The sequence below is a fragment of the Melopsittacus undulatus genome, chromosome 6 (genome assembly GCF_012275295.1).
Source record: "Melopsittacus undulatus isolate bMelUnd1 chromosome 6, bMelUnd1.mat.Z, whole genome shotgun sequence".
Taxonomy (NCBI): domain Eukaryota; kingdom Metazoa; phylum Chordata; class Aves; order Psittaciformes; family Psittaculidae; genus Melopsittacus; species Melopsittacus undulatus.
In genome coordinates this window covers 62,773,267-62,790,637 of record NC_047532.1, presented here as the reverse complement: position 1 = coordinate 62,790,637, position 17,371 = coordinate 62,773,267, and the positions used below count along the sequence as shown (strand labels likewise).

The following is a 17,371-nucleotide window of genomic DNA, read 5'->3' as shown; positions in this document are numbered from 1 at the left end:
GTGTCAAAGAGTGGGAGAGCCGTGTGGCAGGATGGTAAGAGCTATTTGCAAACCTGTCGCTTGCCACCAGGGTCAGGGCAGGGAGCCCTTCTGCTCCTTGGAAGCAGACAGGCTCCTCTCCTTGCTGTGCAAACGGGGCTGGCAAAGGGATGGGTCCACATCTACTTTGTGCTGCAGCATCCCTGAAGCCATTCTTCAGGAAAGCTGGTCTAAAAGCGTGCCATCTCATGTAGCGGCATGAGACTGGCAGTATCTTGGCTGCTGAAAGCTGACCATCAAGGTGATGGCTGTGTTTCCCCTGTGGCATGACTTTTTAGGTCCCTCAGCTAGGACATCTTTATCTTTTCCTGTAATAGCTGTGTCTGTGCTTCTCTGAGACCACTGTTTGCCACCCTTCCTGGGGTTGCCAGGGGACTTGCTGTGGCAGATACCACTGAAATCTGAGTGCTGCTTCTTTCCTGAGAGGAGGGCAGTCTCAGTCTTGGAGCATAATAAGATACTCACCTGTCTGGAGAGCAGCAGTCAATGTAGATGTTCTTTTTTGTGAAGATGGTGAGTGAAGTCTATGATCTCTCTGTGAGCAGCCTTAAGACTGCCGTCTGCCTTAGTCTTGTACAGATTCCTTTTCAATAATCCATCTAGGGATGTTTGGATGGTGCGCTTAAGACACAGGCAAACTTAACTGCCTTTACATACCCTTCAAACCATCGTTATGATAGAACACAGCAATACTGTTTATTCAATTGTGAAACTAAGCAGCAGTGGGGTGGGCAATAACAGTGGGATTGGTCTGACTGGGTCAGAGTCGCATACTCTCAGGCCAGCTTCTTTTAGCTATTCCACACGTGCAGGGTGTAACATTTAATATCCAGTCTGCTTATTTGAAGACAACTGATGCTAGATCCTTTTTCTGACTCAGCTGTGTGATACAAAATATACTGAAAGCGTGATGCAAATGTGACACCTGGCAAAACAGAACAATTGTGATATGCAGTTCGATCACAGTATCGACGTGGCCTCCGTTAGCGGTGTCTGTAATACACTTGCTGTCAGGATGCTGGGCATCTCCTGTCACTGGAAAGAAGTGTGTGGGTTGAAACCAGCTGAAGCCCATTGCCGTCTTTGAAAAATCTTTTGTTAGCTCTAGTTTTTGGAATCTCGGTTGTGCTGAGCCATGTGTACACTCCTCCCCACGCCGGTCTGGCTAAACCATGAAGATGTTGACATTTTTTGAATGATTTCAGGGATAGAGTGTTACCCCACCAGCTGATGCACTCCAATGACATGACTGTTTACCTAAAATAAAGGCCACCCTCCAGCCCTCTTTGTGCTTAGATCAAGTCAGCATTCTTTGCAACCCCTGTGGACAAGCAACACCTGCATTATTTTCCATGAGGCTCCTGGCCAAGTCACTCTTTCCTCTCTCCACTGAGTTTTGTTCTTGCGTCAGGGTTTACTGCTCAGTCACATGCTGGTAGGTCTTGTGTACACACTGATGCTGCAGCACTGCGCTGGGAAAAGGCTGCCGTTGTTAGCATGGTATCGGCGGGCAGAGCTGTAATACGGCCACATAGGATATCCGCTACCAGGTTTGCAACACTACGTGGAGATCAAATGGATTAAACCACACAGTTTTCAGATGGGGGCGGCAGAGGGTTGTGTCCCCATCTGTGTTGTGGTGGAACACCCCTGAAATCAGCCCATTGCATTGGGCTTTCAAGGACAAGTCCTTCCTCTTTTTGGCTGATAACAGTGTGTTTCAGGAGAAAACACAGGTCATTGGAGACCCAAGTTTAGGCAGCGAGATGCCATGACATCAATGTAAGCACAGCGGGACCAGTCATGTAGAAATTAACTGGGGCCACATTTTTGGTTGCTCTTGGTAATACTGAGGAATGGTGGGGAGGGGTCTGTTCTCACTTGACTGGTAATCACGACATGCGTAATCATCTTACAGGTTCCTTGCTGTCAGGGAGTAGGCAAGGTCATTTGCAGTAATTTACTCTGTCATAGTTGTAGTGGAAAAAGAAACCTTGTACAAGGCCCGTGACATGTAAACGAACAGGTGGGCAAATGGGTCCCGCTTCTGCCTTTTGTCCTTGAAGACCGATGCTGGCAAGGAGAAGAAGGCATGTGACATGTTCAGTGGCGTGACTGCTTTCAGAAAGAACATGCCTGTGGCAGTTGAGGTACATAGTGCACTGAGGTTTCTTTTATCTTGGAGTGGATGTGCCCTTTAGCAGATTCTTTGGTTTCCTCACAGATACTCGTCGAACGTCAGGGTCTCTCCATGTTCTCTCAGAGTGTTGTTTGATCCTTGCTGCATGTAGAGTGAGTAATCACTTTACAGCTGACTTTGGGTTTCCTTCCTTGACTCATGTGAACCACTGGTCACTGAAACTGCTGGTCAACCTTACACAGAGTTTCTGTTGGAGAGGGAACCACGTGCAGCTCCAATGACATTTAATCATGTAGAACAACATTTGTTCTGTACAACCGAGGGAAGAAAACCAGCAACAAGTCCCTAGCAGAGATTTGGCAGTGATGCCAGAAAACCTTCAGGCATGAAAACAGGTCAGTTTCTGGTTACCAGTGTGGCTCACCCGGTGCAGCCCTTCCCCCCGCCACGTGTTGTGTGATACTTCTGTTAGTGACTTGAGAGGTAGCCTGTTTTGAGCTTGGAATAATCCTGAGCACTGGATGCCTGTGAATGCTGGCAAAGTCATTCCTTCTCCTAGCACTGTTAAAATTCCAGGTGTCTTTTTATCCCTTTCCTTTCCTGTTACCTTGTAGAGCCCACCTTGAGGGTCTGTGCCTACTTCTTGGAATCCCTTGGCTATCTACGCTTGCATGATTGGAAAGAGTACGATTCTGAATTTGGGTTTATGCTAGAGTACAGTCATTGTGAAAAGGTGTTTTATCTTCAGCTGTTGGGCAATCCAGGAAGAAACAAAACGGAAGAAGGGTATCAAGCCAGCTAGCCAAATAATAACTGATAGCATCTGATCTGTGTGAATTTTCACAGCTGCAGTAGGAACCGTACCATCTTGCAGGAGTATAAATTGCCAGCAGGGAGACCGGAGCCCCACACTGAAGGCAACATGCAAGTCCTCCTCCTGCTCGCAGGTCTAGGGTTCTGCTGGGGGCAGTACAGCCCCAACACTGAGGCCGGGAGGACGTCTATAGTACATCTCTTTGAGTGGCGCTGGGCTGATATTGCTCTTGAGTGCGAGCGCTATTTAGGTCCTTATGGATTCGGAGGAGTTCAGGTAAGCTGTTTCCTGTGAGTAGGTAAGGAAATGGCAAGGTAACATCTGATTAATAAATCAGAATGCCTGAATTAGAGCCAGCCAGCTCCAAGTCACTTTAGTGTTGGGAAGGGGAGGACGGAAGCAGTAACCCCACAGCCTGCAGGGCCGGTGCCTGATCTTGTTTCTCTAGCAGATCAGTTAGAAAGGGGCACGCTTTCCTCTGAAGGGCTTCCCCTGGAAAGCTCGGTTTTCCTCTTTGCCCTCTTCCACGGGGTGTGCATAAACATTGAGGTTTGGCTTTCCTAAGGTAGTCACTATTGCAGTGAAAAGAATTCCTGTGGCTTCAGCTCTGCCATGCACGTGTCCTTGGAAGCAGGTCCACGCTGGACCTGGGCAGCCCACAGGAACGAAAGCAAACTTCTTTCTTGCCAGCCTGCAAGACAGACACCTCGCAGAGCTGAGCTCGTGCTGTGGGAGGGAGACTGGATTAGGCGCGAGCCTACCCCTGAGGGGCAGAGGTGCCGACTGCAAGTGTGACCCTTAAAACCTTGAAATAAACCCGGTGGATATCCCCTCAAAGTGCAGCATTTCCTCCGCAGGTTTCACCTCCAAATGAAAACATTGTCATTACTAACCCACACAGACCCTGGTGGGAAAGATACCAGCCCATCAGCTACAAGCTCTGCACTCGGTCAGGAAATGAAGATGAGTTCAGAGACATGGTGACCAGATGCAACAACGTTGGAGTAAGTGCATTGACAATCTGTCTCTGGTATGGCAAGGAGTGTCATATCAGCTGAGGGAATTTAGTGCTGCTGTCCTCAGAGGAGGCGTAAACTGAGAACAAACTGTAGGGGAACAGCAAATTCAAGTGAATGGTGATGTGGTGGAGCTCTGGCTCTCCCTTCACCGTCTCTGCAAAATGTACTGAAATGCACTTGTTGCTTTTCCAGGTTCGCATTTATGTGGATGCTGTGGTCAACCACATGTGTGGCTCCGGGGGTGGCTCAGGCACTCATTCTACCTGCGGAAGCTACTTTAATGCCGGTAACAGAGATTTTCCAGCTGTGCCATACTCTGGCTGGGATTTCAATGACGGCAAATGTAAAACTAGAAGTGGAGAAATTGAAAGTTATGGTGATATCTATCAGGTAACCTTCTCAGACAAAAGTTGGAAAGCTTTTTCTTTTTTTTTTCTTTTCTCATTTGTTTGTTTGTTGGTTTTTGTGTTTTGTTTTGTTCTGCCTTTCGTAAGCCCTGCTGTGTAACCATTACAGTAAGGCCAATCACAGGGAGTGGTTTCTCACAGAAGCTGTGCTTGGTCACCTGACAAGTGAATGAAGTAGTGAGCATGGGCACAAGAAAGACACTTGTGGTGCCAAACTTTCCAAGTACTGAGAAATCAAGAACCCTCCACACATTTTGCCCGTAGGCGTATGCAGGATCTGTCTCCTGCAGTGGGCCCAGTGTACTCAGCTCAGCCGGTGAGCTCTTTCTTACAGCTCGTAAACTCAGCTGATATTGATCAGGAGCCCCCATGGAAAACTGACAGCAGCGCAAAGTGGACCCTGGCTGAATGACTGACTCTTTTTGGTTGATGACGTGTGTGGCAGTTCTTTTCTCAAGGTTGCCGCTCTTTCCTCCTGGTTGAGATAAAGACAAGCTGAACAGGGAAGGCAAAAGCCACACACGTAAGCAAAGTGGAACGATGAATTCAGTCAGCACTTGCCAACCACAGGCAGTTGTTCAGCCATCTCCAGGAAAGTGGGGATACATCACAAACCCTCCTCTCTCCCAGCGTCCCCCCTTCCTTCTTCTTCCCACAGCTTTAGATGCCGAGCATGAGGTCATATGGCAAATGAGAGATACAAACAAATAAAATTGATTTTACGGCTCAAAACATGTAAGCGTTTCACTGGAAGTTGTTACAAGCTGACAGAGTGGCACCTCCTAACTGTTTCAGGTTTCTTTTCCCTTCGCTTTCTAGGTCCGGGACTGTCGCTTGTCTGGCCTTCTGGATCTGGCCCTGGAGAAGGACTATGTCCGCTCAAAAGTTGCTGACTACATGAACCATCTCATTGATATTGGCGTAGCAGGCTTCCGAATTGATGCTGCCAAGCATATGTGGCCTGGCGACATTAAAGGATTTCTGGACAAGCTGAAAAATCTAAATACTCAATGGTTTTCTGCAGGAACAAGACCTTTCATTTACCAAGAGGTAATCTCCGTGTTTTCTCCTCAATGGTTTGTCTTTGTCTTTATTACCTCTTGTACCTCTCTCCTTCGGGGGCCTTTGCCGTAGATAGAGCTCGGCTTTTCTTTGGAGCAGCCCTGCAGCCCTAAGTACTTCTCTAAAAATGCCTCCACATCTTCTTGCCTTTGAACTTCACCTCTTCTTTCTTTAGTCGCGTTCCCTCACGTGTGTGTTCACCATGTATTCTGCTAACTCTGAGCTGACTTGCACAGGAGAAATAAACATATTGAATCTTTTCTCTCCAAGTGTAAAGCAAGATTTAATGCTGTGAGCTGTACACTGCCTTTTCTCACTGTGAGACAAGGACAGAGACACAGTTTCTCCTCTGTGTACCAGGTAATTGACTTGGGTGGAGAGCCGATCACAGGCTCACAGTACTTTGGAAACGGCCGAGTGACGGAATTCAAATATGGTGCCAAACTGGGGACGGTGATCCGCAAGTGGAATGGAGAAAAGATGGCTTACTTAAAGTAAGGATGAAGATGTCGCAACTTATGCATTGGGGTAGCCTGGGTACACCGGTGGACAGGGTAACTTCAAGTCTCTGTGTTTCTGGCCAGGAACTGGGGAGAAGGCTGGGGCTTTGTGCCTTCCGACAGAGCCCTGGTCTTTGTGGATAATCACGACAACCAGCGGGGACATGGGGCCGGTGGGGCTTCCATTCTGACCTTCTGGGATGCCAGGTAAAGGACCGCTCTTGTCTGGCCAATGCTTTTTCCATCTGCTTGTTTGTGTCTCTGTTTTCTGGCATGGTTTCTCACCCCGTGTCTCATGACTCTCTTTGTCCAACCAACAGGCTTTATAAAATGGCAGTTGGTTTCATGCTTGCTCATCCATATGGGTTCACACGTGTGATGTCAAGTTTTCGCTGGCCAAGAAATTTTGTAAATGGACGGGTAAGCCTGTCATGCTGAACTGAGCTTCGTGGTGAAGGAGGATTAGAAGAGGGCCAGAGAAGCAGTGTGGTGTGTTTAGATTAGTGAAGTGATTTCTCTGTCCCATGTGGGATCTAGCAGGTGGACGCCCCACCTAGCTTTTGTCTGCAGATAGGCTCTCTGAATTTTTCAGCGAGAAGTTTTAACCTTCTCCTTTGAACTACAGGACATCAATGACTGGGTTGGCCCACCAAGTAACTCAGATGGATCAACAAAGGCTGTTACGATCAACGCAGACACTACCTGTGGCAATGACTGGGTTTGTGAACATCGCTGGCGTCAAATCAGGTAGGTTGCTGTGGAGACAAAAAGAAGTAAGATCTGTTGCTCCTCGTGGCTTTAGAGCTCTCACAGCCCCAGTGACAACAATCCCTTGCATTTTCAGGAACATGGTTGTCTTCCGTAACGTGGTGGATGGTCAGCCTTTCTCCAACTGGTGGGACAATGGCAGCAACCAAGTAGCTTTTGGCCGTGGCAATAAAGGCTTCATTGTTTTCAATAATGATGACTGGTAAGTCAGTGGGAGAAGACCGTGTCCTCAGAGAAGAGCATAGCTCATCCCTGATGAGCAATGCTGATGGGAAGGGGAATGGCCTTTTCTCTTGATGAGGGCGCTCACGCCAGCCTGTGCCAGAGATCCTTGGCTTGCATGCTAAGTCTAGAGAGCCAAAGTGGGAGCACAGGGAGCAAAGTGGGGATAGGATCAGAAAGCTGACCCTCTACATTGCCAAATGTTAAAAGTGAGGGAGTAGCATCAGGTTCAGAAAGCCTCTATACCCAGTTTGAGTTACCTGTTTGGGAAGCATTGGATGAAGAAGGTCAACTTCTTTTCACGCAGGGATATGAACGTCAGTTTGCAAACTGGGCTGCCTGCTGGTACCTACTGTGACGTTATTTCTGGACAAAAGGAGGACAACCGATGCACTGGAAGTCAGGTGTATGTTTCTGAGGATGGACGGGCTAATTTCAAGATTAGTAACCACGCTGAAGATCCATTCATGGCAATTCATGTTAATGCCAAGTTGTAACTCGGGCGAGACATCTTTCTCCGTTTGGTCTCTGCATCATCGATTTCCCCGTAACTGGTGAATCCCTGGTATTTGAGCAGGAGTGATTCTCTGTATCTAATGAATAATAAATGGCAAGCAAATTGAAGAGTCATGTTTTTTCCCTTAATGAACTGGACGGTAACTTTATCGTGTCACAGCTAGTGGCAGTGCAGTGCAGTGCTGTGTTTTAAGGCGATGCAGCACTCTGTTTCCCACATCAGAGAAAGGGGGGAGAGCGTAAAATAAAAGAAATAAATTGGACCCAAACCAACACATGGGCGAGTTAGAAATGCGGTACTTCCAAGGCCGATGCATACTGACACGTCTACATCCCAGACGAGCCACACTGTGGGCAGTCAGCTGCAAGTAGTGCCCACACACCCAGGAGAGTTGGATCTGTATCTTGCGGCGAAGCAAAGCCCAGGCTCTGTGTTGGCAGAGGAAGCTGGGCCGTGCCAATTCAGTTATTCCAGCCCATGACACCAGTCAAGCCAGCGGGCTGCCTGGTTCAGTCAGCTTGTGCCTGTACAAATCTAAAGCACAGACCTTACCTGGTTAGCCCCACTGTCCTGCTGGGAACAAATGTTCACTATGGCCGTTCCAAAGGTGCCTGAGAAGGGCGCCGTTTAGTCAAGTGTCAGTTAGAGCTCTTGACAGTGGTGTCAATGCCAGCATATGCTTGTCTCTGTGGAGGGCTTGGCTTGCCTATCCAGTAACATCTCTGAGAACTTCGCAGAAGGAGCGCAGGCTTGGCAGCTTTCCCAACTTCATTGTCAGCTGTGAAGAAATGCTGAGGTCAGTGTGAGTCTGCTTTAAGTCAGAATGTCTGCTTGGCTACAACACTCGTTGTGATGCAGTCCTGAGGGGCCACTGTCAGAGGAACGCCCAGATGTCTTCTTTTTGAGGTCAAGGTGTACTCTTAAGGGTACACCTGCCTTTTGTGGTGGGAGAGGGAGAGCGTGTGGCTGCTGGAGGGAGGGTATCGGCTCTCAGCGTGCCCAAGGGCTCCAAGTGCCTGGCAAGGTAGCGATGGTGTTGGAGGAAGGGGCCAGGTAGTGTGCCTGTCCCAGAGGCTAGACCTTCTGCCTGTCTCCCTTGCTCATTGTGGCCGGCACCACCTTGCTTGAGGGCAGGGGACCTTGCGGGCAAAACACAGCCCTTGGGGCTGCTCCCAGGGACGGTGTCAAAGAGTGGGAGAGCCGTGTGGCAGGATGGTAAGAGCTATTTGCAAACCTGTCGCTTGCCACCAGGGTCAGGGCAGGGAGCCCTTCTGCTCCTTGGAAGCAGACAGGCTCCTCTCCTTGCTGTGCAAACGGGGCTGGCAAAGGGATGGGTCCACATCTACTTTGTGCTGCAGCATCCCTGAAGCCATTCTTCAGGAAAGCTGGTCTAAAAGCGTGCCATCTCATGTAGTGGCATGAGAGTGGCAGTATCTTGGCTGCTGAAAGCTGACCATCAAGGTGATGGCTGTGTTTCCCCTGTGGCATGACTTTTTAGGTCCCTCAGCTAGGACATCTTTATCTTTTCCTGTAATAGCTGTGTCTGTGCTTCTCTGAGACCACTGTTTGCCACCCTTCCTGGGGTTGCCAGGGGACTTGCTGTGGCAGATACCACTGAAATCTGAGTGCTGCTTCTTTCCTGAGAGGAGGGCAGTCTCAGTCTTGGAGCATAATAAGATACTCACCTGTCTGGAGAGCAGCAGTCAATGTAGATGTTCTTTTTTGTGAAGATGGTGAGTGAAGTCTATGATCTCTCTGTGAGCAGCCTTAAGACTGCCGTCTGCCTTAGTCTTGTACAGATTCCTTTTCAATAATCCATCTAGGGATGTTTGGATGGTGCGCTTAAGACACAGGCAAACTTAACTGCCTTTACATACCCTTCAAACCATCGTTACGATAGAACACAGCAATACTGTTTATTCAATTGTGAAACTAAGCAGCAGTGGGGTGGGCAATAACAGTGGGATTGGTCTGACTGGGTCAGAGTCGCATACTCTCAGGCCAGCTTCTTTTAGCTATTCCACACGTGCAGGGTGTAACATTTAATATCCAGTCTGCTTATTTGAAGACAACTGATGCTAGATCCTTTTTCTGACTCAGCTGTGTGATACAAAATATACTGAAAGCGTAATGCAAATGTGACACCTGGCAAAACAGAACAATTGTGATATGCAGTTCGATCACAGTATCGACGTGGCCTCCGTTAGCGGTGTCTGTAATACACTTGCTGTCAGGATGCTGGGCATCTCCTGTCACTGGAAAGAAGTGTGTGGGTTGAAACCAGCTGAAGCCCATTGCCATCTTTGAAAAATCTTTTGTTAGCTCTAGTTTTTGGAATCTCGGTTGTGCTGAGCCATGTGTACACTCCTCCCCACGCCGGTCTGGCTAAACCATGAAGATGTTGACATTTTTTGAATGATTTCAGGGATAGAGTGTTACCCCACCAGCTGATGCACTCCAATGACATGACTGTTTACCTAAAATAAAGGCCACCCTCCAGCCCTCTTTGTGCTTAGATCAAGTCAGCATTCTTTGCAACCCCTGTGGACAAGCAACACCTGCATTATTTTCCATGAGGCTCCTGGCCAAGTCACTCTTTCCTCTCTCCGCTGAGTTTTGTTCTTGCGTCAGGGTTTACTGCTCAGTCACATGCTGGTAGGTCTTGTGTACACACTGATGCTGCAGCACTGCGCTGGGAAAAGGCTGCCGTTGTTAGCATGGTATCGGCGGGCAGAGCTGTAATACGGCCACATAGGATATCCGCTACCAGGTTTGCAACACTACGTGGAGATCAAATGGATTAAACCACACAGTTTTCAGATGGGGGCGGCAGAGGGTTGTGTCCCCATCTGTGTTGTGGTGGAACACCCCTGAAATCAGCCCATTGCATTGGGCTTTCAAGGACAAGTCCTTCCTCTTTTTGGCTGATAACAGTGTGTTTCAGGAGAAAACACAGGTCATTGGAGACCCAAGTTTAGGCAGCGAGATGCCATGACATCAATGTAAGCACAGCGGGACCAGTCATGTAGAAATTAACTGGGGCCACATTTTTGGTTGCTCTTGGTAATACTGAGGAATGGTGGGGAGGGGTCTGTTCTCACTTGACTGGTAATCACGACATGCGTAATCATCTTACAGGTTCCTTGCTGTCAGGGAGTAGGCAAGGTCATTTGCAGTAATTTACTCTGTCATAGTTGTAGTGGAAAAAGAAACCTTGTACAAGGCCCGTGACATGTAAACGAACAGGTGGGCAAATGGGTCCCGCTTCTGCCTTTTGTCCTTGAAGACCGATGCTGGCAAGGAGAAGAAGGCATGTGACATGTTCAGTGGCGTGACTGCTTTCAGAAAGAACATGCCTGTGGCAGTTGAGGTACATAGTGCACTGAGGTTTCTTTTATCTTGGAGTGGATGTGCCCTTTAGCAGATTCTTTGGTTTCCTCACAGATACTCGTCGAACGTCAGGGTCTCTCCATGTTCTCTCAGAGTGTTGTTTGATCCTTGCTGCACGTAGAGTGAGTAATCACTTTACAGCTGACTTTGGGTTTCCTTCCTTGACTCATGTGAACCACTGGTCACTGAAACTGCTGGTCAACCTTACACAGAGTTTCTGTTGGAGAGGGAACCACGTGCAGCTCCAATGACATTTAATCATGTAGAACAACATTTGTTCTGTACAACCGAGGGAAGAAAACCAGCAACAAGTCCCTAGCAGAGATTTGGCAGTGATGCCAGAAAACCTTCAGGCATGAAAACAGGTCAGTTTCTGGTTACCAGTGTGGCTCACCCGGTGCAGCCCTTCCCCCCGCCACGTGTTGTGTGATACTTCTGTTAGTGACTTGAGAGGTAGCCTGTTTTGAGCTTGGAATAATCCTGAGCACTGGATGCCTGTGAATGCTGGCAAAGTCATTCCTTCTCCTAGCACTGTTAAAATTCCAGGTGTCTTTTTATCCCTTTCCTTTCCTGTTACCTTGTAGAGCCCACCTTGAGGGTCTGTGCCTACTTCTTGGAATCCCTTGGCTATCTACGCTTGCATGATTGGAAAGAGTACGATTCTGAATTTGGGTTTATGCTAGAGTACAGTCATTGTGAAAAGGTGTTTTATCTTCAGCTGTTGGGCAATCCAGGAAGAAACAAAACGGAAGAAGGGTATCAAGCCAGCTAGCCAAATAATAACTGATAGCATCTGATCTGTGTGAATTTTCACAGCTGCAGTAGGAACCGTACCATCTTGCAGGAGTATAAATTGCCAGCAGGGAGACCGGAGCCCCACACTGAAGGCAACATGCAAGTCCTCCTCCTGCTCGCAGGTCTAGGGTTCTGCTGGGGGCAGTACAGCCCCAACACTGAGGCCGGGAGGACGTCTATAGTACATCTCTTTGAGTGGCGCTGGGCTGATATTGCTCTTGAGTGCGAGCGCTATTTAGGTCCTTATGGATTCGGAGGAGTTCAGGTAAGCTGTTTCCTGTGAGTAGGTAAGGAAATGGCAAGGTAACATCTGATTAATAAATCAGAATGCCTGAATTAGAGCCAGCCAGCTCCAAGTCACTTTAGTGTTGGGAAGGGGAGGACGGAAGCAGTAACCCCACAGCCTGCAGGGCCGGTGCCTGATCTTGTTTCTCTAGCAGATCAGTTAGAAAGGGGCACGCTTTCCTCTGAAGGGCTTCCCCTGGAAAGCTCGGTTTTCCTCTTTGCCCTCTTCCACGGGGTGTGCATAAACATTGAGGTTTGGCTTTCCTAAGGTAGTCACTATTGCAGTGAAAAGAATTCCTGTGGCTTCAGCTCTGCCATGCACGTGTCCTTGGAAGCAGGTCCACGCTGGACCTGGGCAGCCCACAGGAACGAAAGCAAACTTCTTTCTTGCCAGCCTGCAAGACAGACACCTCGCAGAGCTGAGCTCGTGCTGTGGGAGGGAGACTGGATTAGGCGCGAGCCTACCCCTGAGGGGCAGAGGTGCCGACTGCAAGTGTGACCCTTAAAACCTTGAAATAAACCCGGTGGATATCCCCTCAAAGTGCAGCATTTCCTCCGCAGGTTTCACCTCCAAATGAAAACATTGTCATTACTAACCCACACAGACCCTGGTGGGAAAGATACCAGCCCATCAGCTACAAGCTCTGCACTCGGTCAGGAAATGAAGATGAGTTCAGAGACATGGTGACCAGATGCAACAACGTTGGAGTAAGTGCATTGACAATCTGTCTCTGGTATGGCAAGGAGTGTCATATCAGCTGAGGGAATTTAGTGCTGCTGTCCTCAGAGGAGGCGTAAACTGAGAACAAACTGTAGGGGAACAGCAAATTCAAGTGAATGGTGATGTGGTGGAGCTCTGGCTCTCCCTTCACCGTCTCTGCAAAATGTACTGAAATGCACTTGTTGCTTTTCCAGGTTCGCATTTATGTGGATGCTGTGGTCAACCACATGTGTGGCTCCGGGGGTGGCTCAGGCACTCATTCTACCTGCGGAAGCTACTTTAATGCCGGTAACAGAGATTTTCCAGCTGTGCCATACTCTGGCTGGGATTTCAATGACGGCAAATGTAAAACTAGAAGTGGAGAAATTGAAAGTTATGGTGATATCTATCAGGTAACCTTCTCAGACAAAAGTTGGAAAGCTTTTTCTTTTTTTTTTCTTTTCTCATTTGTTTGTTTGTTGGTTTTTGTGTTTTGTTTTGTTCTGCCTTTCGTAAGCCCTGCTGTGTAACCATTACAGTAAGGCCAATCACAGGGAGTGGTTTCTCACAGAAGCTGTGCTTGGTCACCTGACAAGTGAATGAAGTAGTGAGCATGGGCACAAGAAAGACACTTGTGGTGCCAAACTTTCCAAGTACTGAGAAATCAAGAACCCTCCACACATTTTGCCCGTAGGCGTATGCAGGATCTGTCTCCTGCAGTGGGCCCAGTGTACTCAGCTCAGCCGGTGAGCTCTTTCTTACAGCTCGTAAACTCAGCTGATATTGATCAGGAGCCCCCATGGAAAACTGACAGCAGCGCAAAGTGGACCCTGGCTGAATGACTGACTCTTTTTGGTTGATGACGTGTGTGGCAGTTCTTTTCTCAAGGTTGCCGCTCTTTCCTCCTGGTTGAGATAAAGACAAGCTGAACAGGGAAGGCAAAAGCCACACACGTAAGCAAAGTGGAACGATGAATTCAGTCAGCACTTGCCAACCACAGGCAGTTGTTCAGCCATCTCCAGGAAAGTGGGGATACATCACAAACCCTCCTCTCTCCCAGCGTCCCCCCTTCCTTCTTCTTCCCACAGCTTTAGATGCCGAGCATGAGGTCATATGGCAAATGAGAGATACAAACAAATAAAATTGATTTTACGGCTCAAAACATGTAAGCGTTTCACTGGAAGTTGTTACAAGCTGACAGAGTGGCACCTCCTAACTGTTTCAGGTTTCTTTTCCCTTCGCTTTCTAGGTCCGGGACTGTCGCTTGTCTGGCCTTCTGGATCTGGCCCTGGAGAAGGACTATGTCCGCTCAAAAGTTGCTGACTACATGAACCATCTCATTGATATTGGCGTAGCAGGCTTCCGAATTGATGCTGCCAAGCATATGTGGCCTGGCGACATTAAAGGATTTCTGGACAAGCTGAAAAATCTAAATACTCAATGGTTTTCTGCAGGAACAAGACCTTTCATTTACCAAGAGGTAATCTCCGTGTTTTCTCCTCAATGGTTTGTCTTTGTCTTTATTACCTCTTGTACCTCTCTCCTTCTGGGGCCTTTGCCGTAGATAGAGCTCGGCTTTTCTTTGGAGCAGCCCTGCAGCCCTAAGTACTTCTCTAAAAATGCCTCCACATCTTCTTGCCTTTGAACTTCACCTCTTCTTTCTTTAGTCGCGTTCCCTCACGTGTGTGTTCACCATGTATTCTGCTAACTCTGAGCTGACTTGCACAGGAGAAATAAACATATTGAATCTTTTCTCTCCAAGTGTAAAGCAAGATTTAATGCTGTGAGCTGTACACTGCCTTTTCTCACTGTGAGACAAGGACAGAGACACAGTTTCTCCTCTGTGTACCAGGTAATTGACTTGGGTGGAGAGCCGATCACAGGCTCACAGTACTTTGGAAACGGCCGAGTGACGGAATTCAAATATGGTGCCAAACTGGGGACGGTGATCCGCAAGTGGAATGGAGAAAAGATGGCTTACTTAAAGTAAGGATGAAGATGTCGCAACTTATGCATTGGGGTAGCCTGGGTACACCGGTGGACAGGGTAACTTCAAGTCTCTGTGTTTCTGGCCAGGAACTGGGGAGAAGGCTGGGGCTTTGTGCCTTCCGACAGAGCCCTGGTCTTTGTGGATAATCACGACAACCAGCGGGGACATGGGGCCGGTGGGGCTTCCATTCTGACCTTCTGGGATGCCAGGTAAAGGACCGCTCTTGTCTGGCCAATGCTTTTTCCATCTGCTTGTTTGTGTCTCTGTTTTCTGGCATGGTTTCTCACCCCGTGTCTCATGACTCTCTTTGTCCAACCAACAGGCTTTATAAAATGGCAGTTGGTTTCATGCTTGCTCATCCATATGGGTTCACACGTGTGATGTCAAGTTTTCGCTGGCCAAGAAATTTTGTAAATGGACGGGTAAGCCTGTCATGCTGAACAGAGCTTCGTGGTGAAGGAGGATTAGAAGAGGGCCAGAGAAGCAGTGTGGTGTGTTTAGATTAGTGAAGTGATTTCTCTGTCCCACGTGGGATCTAGCAGGTGGATGCCCCACCTAGCTTTTGTCTGCAGATAGGCTCTCTGAATTTTTCAGCGAGAAGTTTTAACCTTCTCCTTTGAACTACAGGACATCAATGACTGGGTTGGCCCACCAAGTAACTCAGATGGATCAACAAAGGCTGTTACGATCAACGCAGACACTACCTGTGGCAATGACTGGGTTTGTGAACATCGCTGGCGTCAAATCAGGTAGGTTGCTGTGGAGACAAAAAGAAGTAAGATCTGTTGCTCCTCGTGGCTTTAGAGCTCTCACAGCCCCAGTGACAACAATCCCTTGCATTTTCAGGAACATGGTTGTCTTCCGTAACGTGGTGGATGGTCAGCCTTTCTCCAACTGGTGGGACAATGGCAGCAACCAAGTAGCTTTTGGCCGTGGCAATAAAGGCTTCATTGTTTTCAATAATGATGACTGGTAAGTCAGTGGGAGAAGACCGTGTCCTCAGAGAAGAGCATAGCTCATCCCTGATGAGCAATGCTGATGGGAAGGGGAATGGCCTTTTCTCTTGATGAGGGCGCTCACGCCAGCCTGTGCCAGAGATCCTTGGCTTGCATGCTAAGTCTAGAGAGCCAAAGTGGGAGCACAGGGAGCAAAGTGGGGATAGGATCAGAAAGCTGACCCTCTACATTGCCAAATGTTAAAAGTGAGGGAGTAGCATCAGGTTCAGAAAGCCTCTATACCCAGTTTGAGTTACCTGTTTGGGAAGCATTGGATGAAGAAGGTCAACTTCTTTTCACGCAGGGATATGAACGTCAGTTTGCAAACTGGGCTGCCTGCTGGTACCTACTGTGACGTTATTTCTGGACAAAAGGAGGACAACCGATGCACTGGAAGTCAGGTGTATGTTTCTGAGGATGGACGGGCTAATTTCAAGATTAGTAACCACGCTGAAGATCCATTCATGGCAATTCATGTTAATGCCAAGTTGTAACTCGGGCGAGACATCTTTCTCCGTTTGGTCTCTGCATCATCGATTTCCCCGTAACTGGTGAATCCCTGGTATTTGAGCAGGAGTGATTCTCTGTATCTAATGAATAATAAATGGCAAGCAAATTGAAGAGTCATGTTTTTTCCCTTAATGAACTGGACGGTAACTTTATCGTGTCACAGCTAGTGGCAGTGCAGTGCAGTGCTGTGTTTTAAGGCGATGCAGCACTCTGTTTCCCACATCAGAGAAAGGGGGGAGAGCGTAAAATAAAAGAAATAAATTGGACCCAAACCAACACATGGGCGAGTTAGAAATGCGGTACTTCCAAGGCCGATGCATACTGACACATCTACATCCCAGACGAGCCACACTGTGGGCAGTCAGCTGCAAGTAGTGCCCACACACCCAGGAGAGTTGGATCTGTATCTTGCGGCGAAGCAAAGCCCAGGCTCTGTGTTGGCAGAGGAAGCTGGGCCGTGCCAATTCAGTTATTCCAGCCCATGACACCAGTCAAGCCAGCGGGCTGCCTGGTTCAGTCAGCTTGTGCCTGTACAAATCTAAAGCACAGACCTTACCTGGTTAGCCCCACTGTCCTGCTGGGAACAAATGTTCACTATGGCCGTTCCAAAGGTGCCTGAGAAGGGCGCCGTTTAGTCAAGTGTCAGTTAGAGCTCTTGACAGTGGTGTCAATGCCAGCATATGCTTGTCTCTGTGGAGGGCTTGGCTTGCCTATCCAGTAACATCTCTGAGAACTTCGCAGAAGGAGCGCCGGCTTGGCAGCTTTCCCAACTTCATTGTCAGCTGTGAAGAAATGCTGAGGTCAGTGTGAGTCTGCTTTAAGTCAGAATGTCTGCTTGGCTACAACACTCGTTGTGATGCAGTCCTGAGGGGCCACTGTCAGAGGAACGCCCAGATGTCTTCTTTTTGAGGTCAAGGTGTACTCTTAAGGGTACACCTGCCTTTTGTGGTGGGAGAGGGAGAGCGTGTGGCTGCTGGAGGGAGGGTATCGGCTCTCAGCGTGCCCAAGGGCTCCAAGTGCCTGGCAAGGTAGCGATGGTGTTGGAGGAAGGGGCCAGGTAGTGTGCCTGTCCCAGAGGCTAGACCTTCTGCCTGTCTCCCTTGCTCATTGTGGCCGGCACCACCTTGCTTGAGGGCAGGGGACCTTGCGGGCAAAACACAGCCCTTGGGGCTGCTCCCAGGGACGGTGTCAAAGAGTGGGAGAGCCGTGTGGCAGGAT

General features: G+C 48.6%; 2 protein-coding genes across 2 annotated transcripts; both read left to right on the top strand.

Moving 5' to 3' along the window:
- Positions 1 to 3,028: 3,028 nt before the first annotated feature.
- Positions 3,029 to 7,595, top strand: LOC117436253 (pancreatic alpha-amylase-like). The gene is made up of 10 exons (XM_034063732.1): positions 3,029 to 3,269; positions 3,851 to 3,997; positions 4,205 to 4,402; positions 5,239 to 5,469; positions 5,842 to 5,975; positions 6,066 to 6,188; positions 6,302 to 6,401; positions 6,607 to 6,728; positions 6,826 to 6,951; positions 7,279 to 7,595. The coding sequence occupies exons 1-10, from the start codon at positions 3,102 to 3,104 to the stop codon at positions 7,466 to 7,468; spliced, it is 1,539 nt and encodes a 512-aa protein (XP_033919623.1). The 5' UTR covers positions 3,029 to 3,101; the 3' UTR covers positions 7,469 to 7,595.
- Positions 7,596 to 11,697: 4,102 nt separating this feature from the next.
- Positions 11,698 to 16,264, top strand: LOC101871039 (pancreatic alpha-amylase). Its single transcript, XM_034063734.1, has 10 exons — positions 11,698 to 11,938; positions 12,520 to 12,666; positions 12,874 to 13,071; positions 13,908 to 14,138; positions 14,511 to 14,644; positions 14,735 to 14,857; positions 14,971 to 15,070; positions 15,276 to 15,397; positions 15,495 to 15,620; positions 15,948 to 16,264. Exons 1-10 carry the CDS (start codon positions 11,771 to 11,773, stop codon positions 16,135 to 16,137), a joined length of 1,539 nt encoding a protein of 512 aa, XP_033919625.1. The 5' UTR covers positions 11,698 to 11,770; the 3' UTR covers positions 16,138 to 16,264.
- Positions 16,265 to 17,371: the final 1,107 nt, after the last annotated feature.

What these genes read in the sequence shown, in the direction of transcription:
- LOC101871039 (XM_034063734.1), top strand. Translation starts at nt 11,771, where the DNA reads ATGCAAGTCCTCCTCCTGCTCGCAGGTCTAGGGTTCTGCTGGGGGCAG. An exon ending in GAAATTTTGTAAATGGACGG is followed by an intron (nt 15,071 to 15,275) that starts GTAAGCCTGTCA and finishes TTTGAACTACAG; the next exon opens with GACATCAATGACTGGGTTGG. An exon ending in CATCGCTGGCGTCAAATCAG is followed by an intron (nt 15,398 to 15,494) that starts GTAGGTTGCTGT and finishes TTGCATTTTCAG; the next exon opens with GAACATGGTTGTCTTCCGTA.
- LOC117436253 (XM_034063732.1), top strand. Translation starts at nt 3,102, where the DNA reads ATGCAAGTCCTCCTCCTGCTCGCAGGTCTAGGGTTCTGCTGGGGGCAG. An exon ending in CCAGATGCAACAACGTTGGA is followed by an intron (nt 3,998 to 4,204) that starts GTAAGTGCATTG and finishes TTGCTTTTCCAG; the next exon opens with GTTCGCATTTATGTGGATGC. An exon ending in GTTATGGTGATATCTATCAG is followed by an intron (nt 4,403 to 5,238) that starts GTAACCTTCTCA and finishes TTCGCTTTCTAG; the next exon opens with GTCCGGGACTGTCGCTTGTC.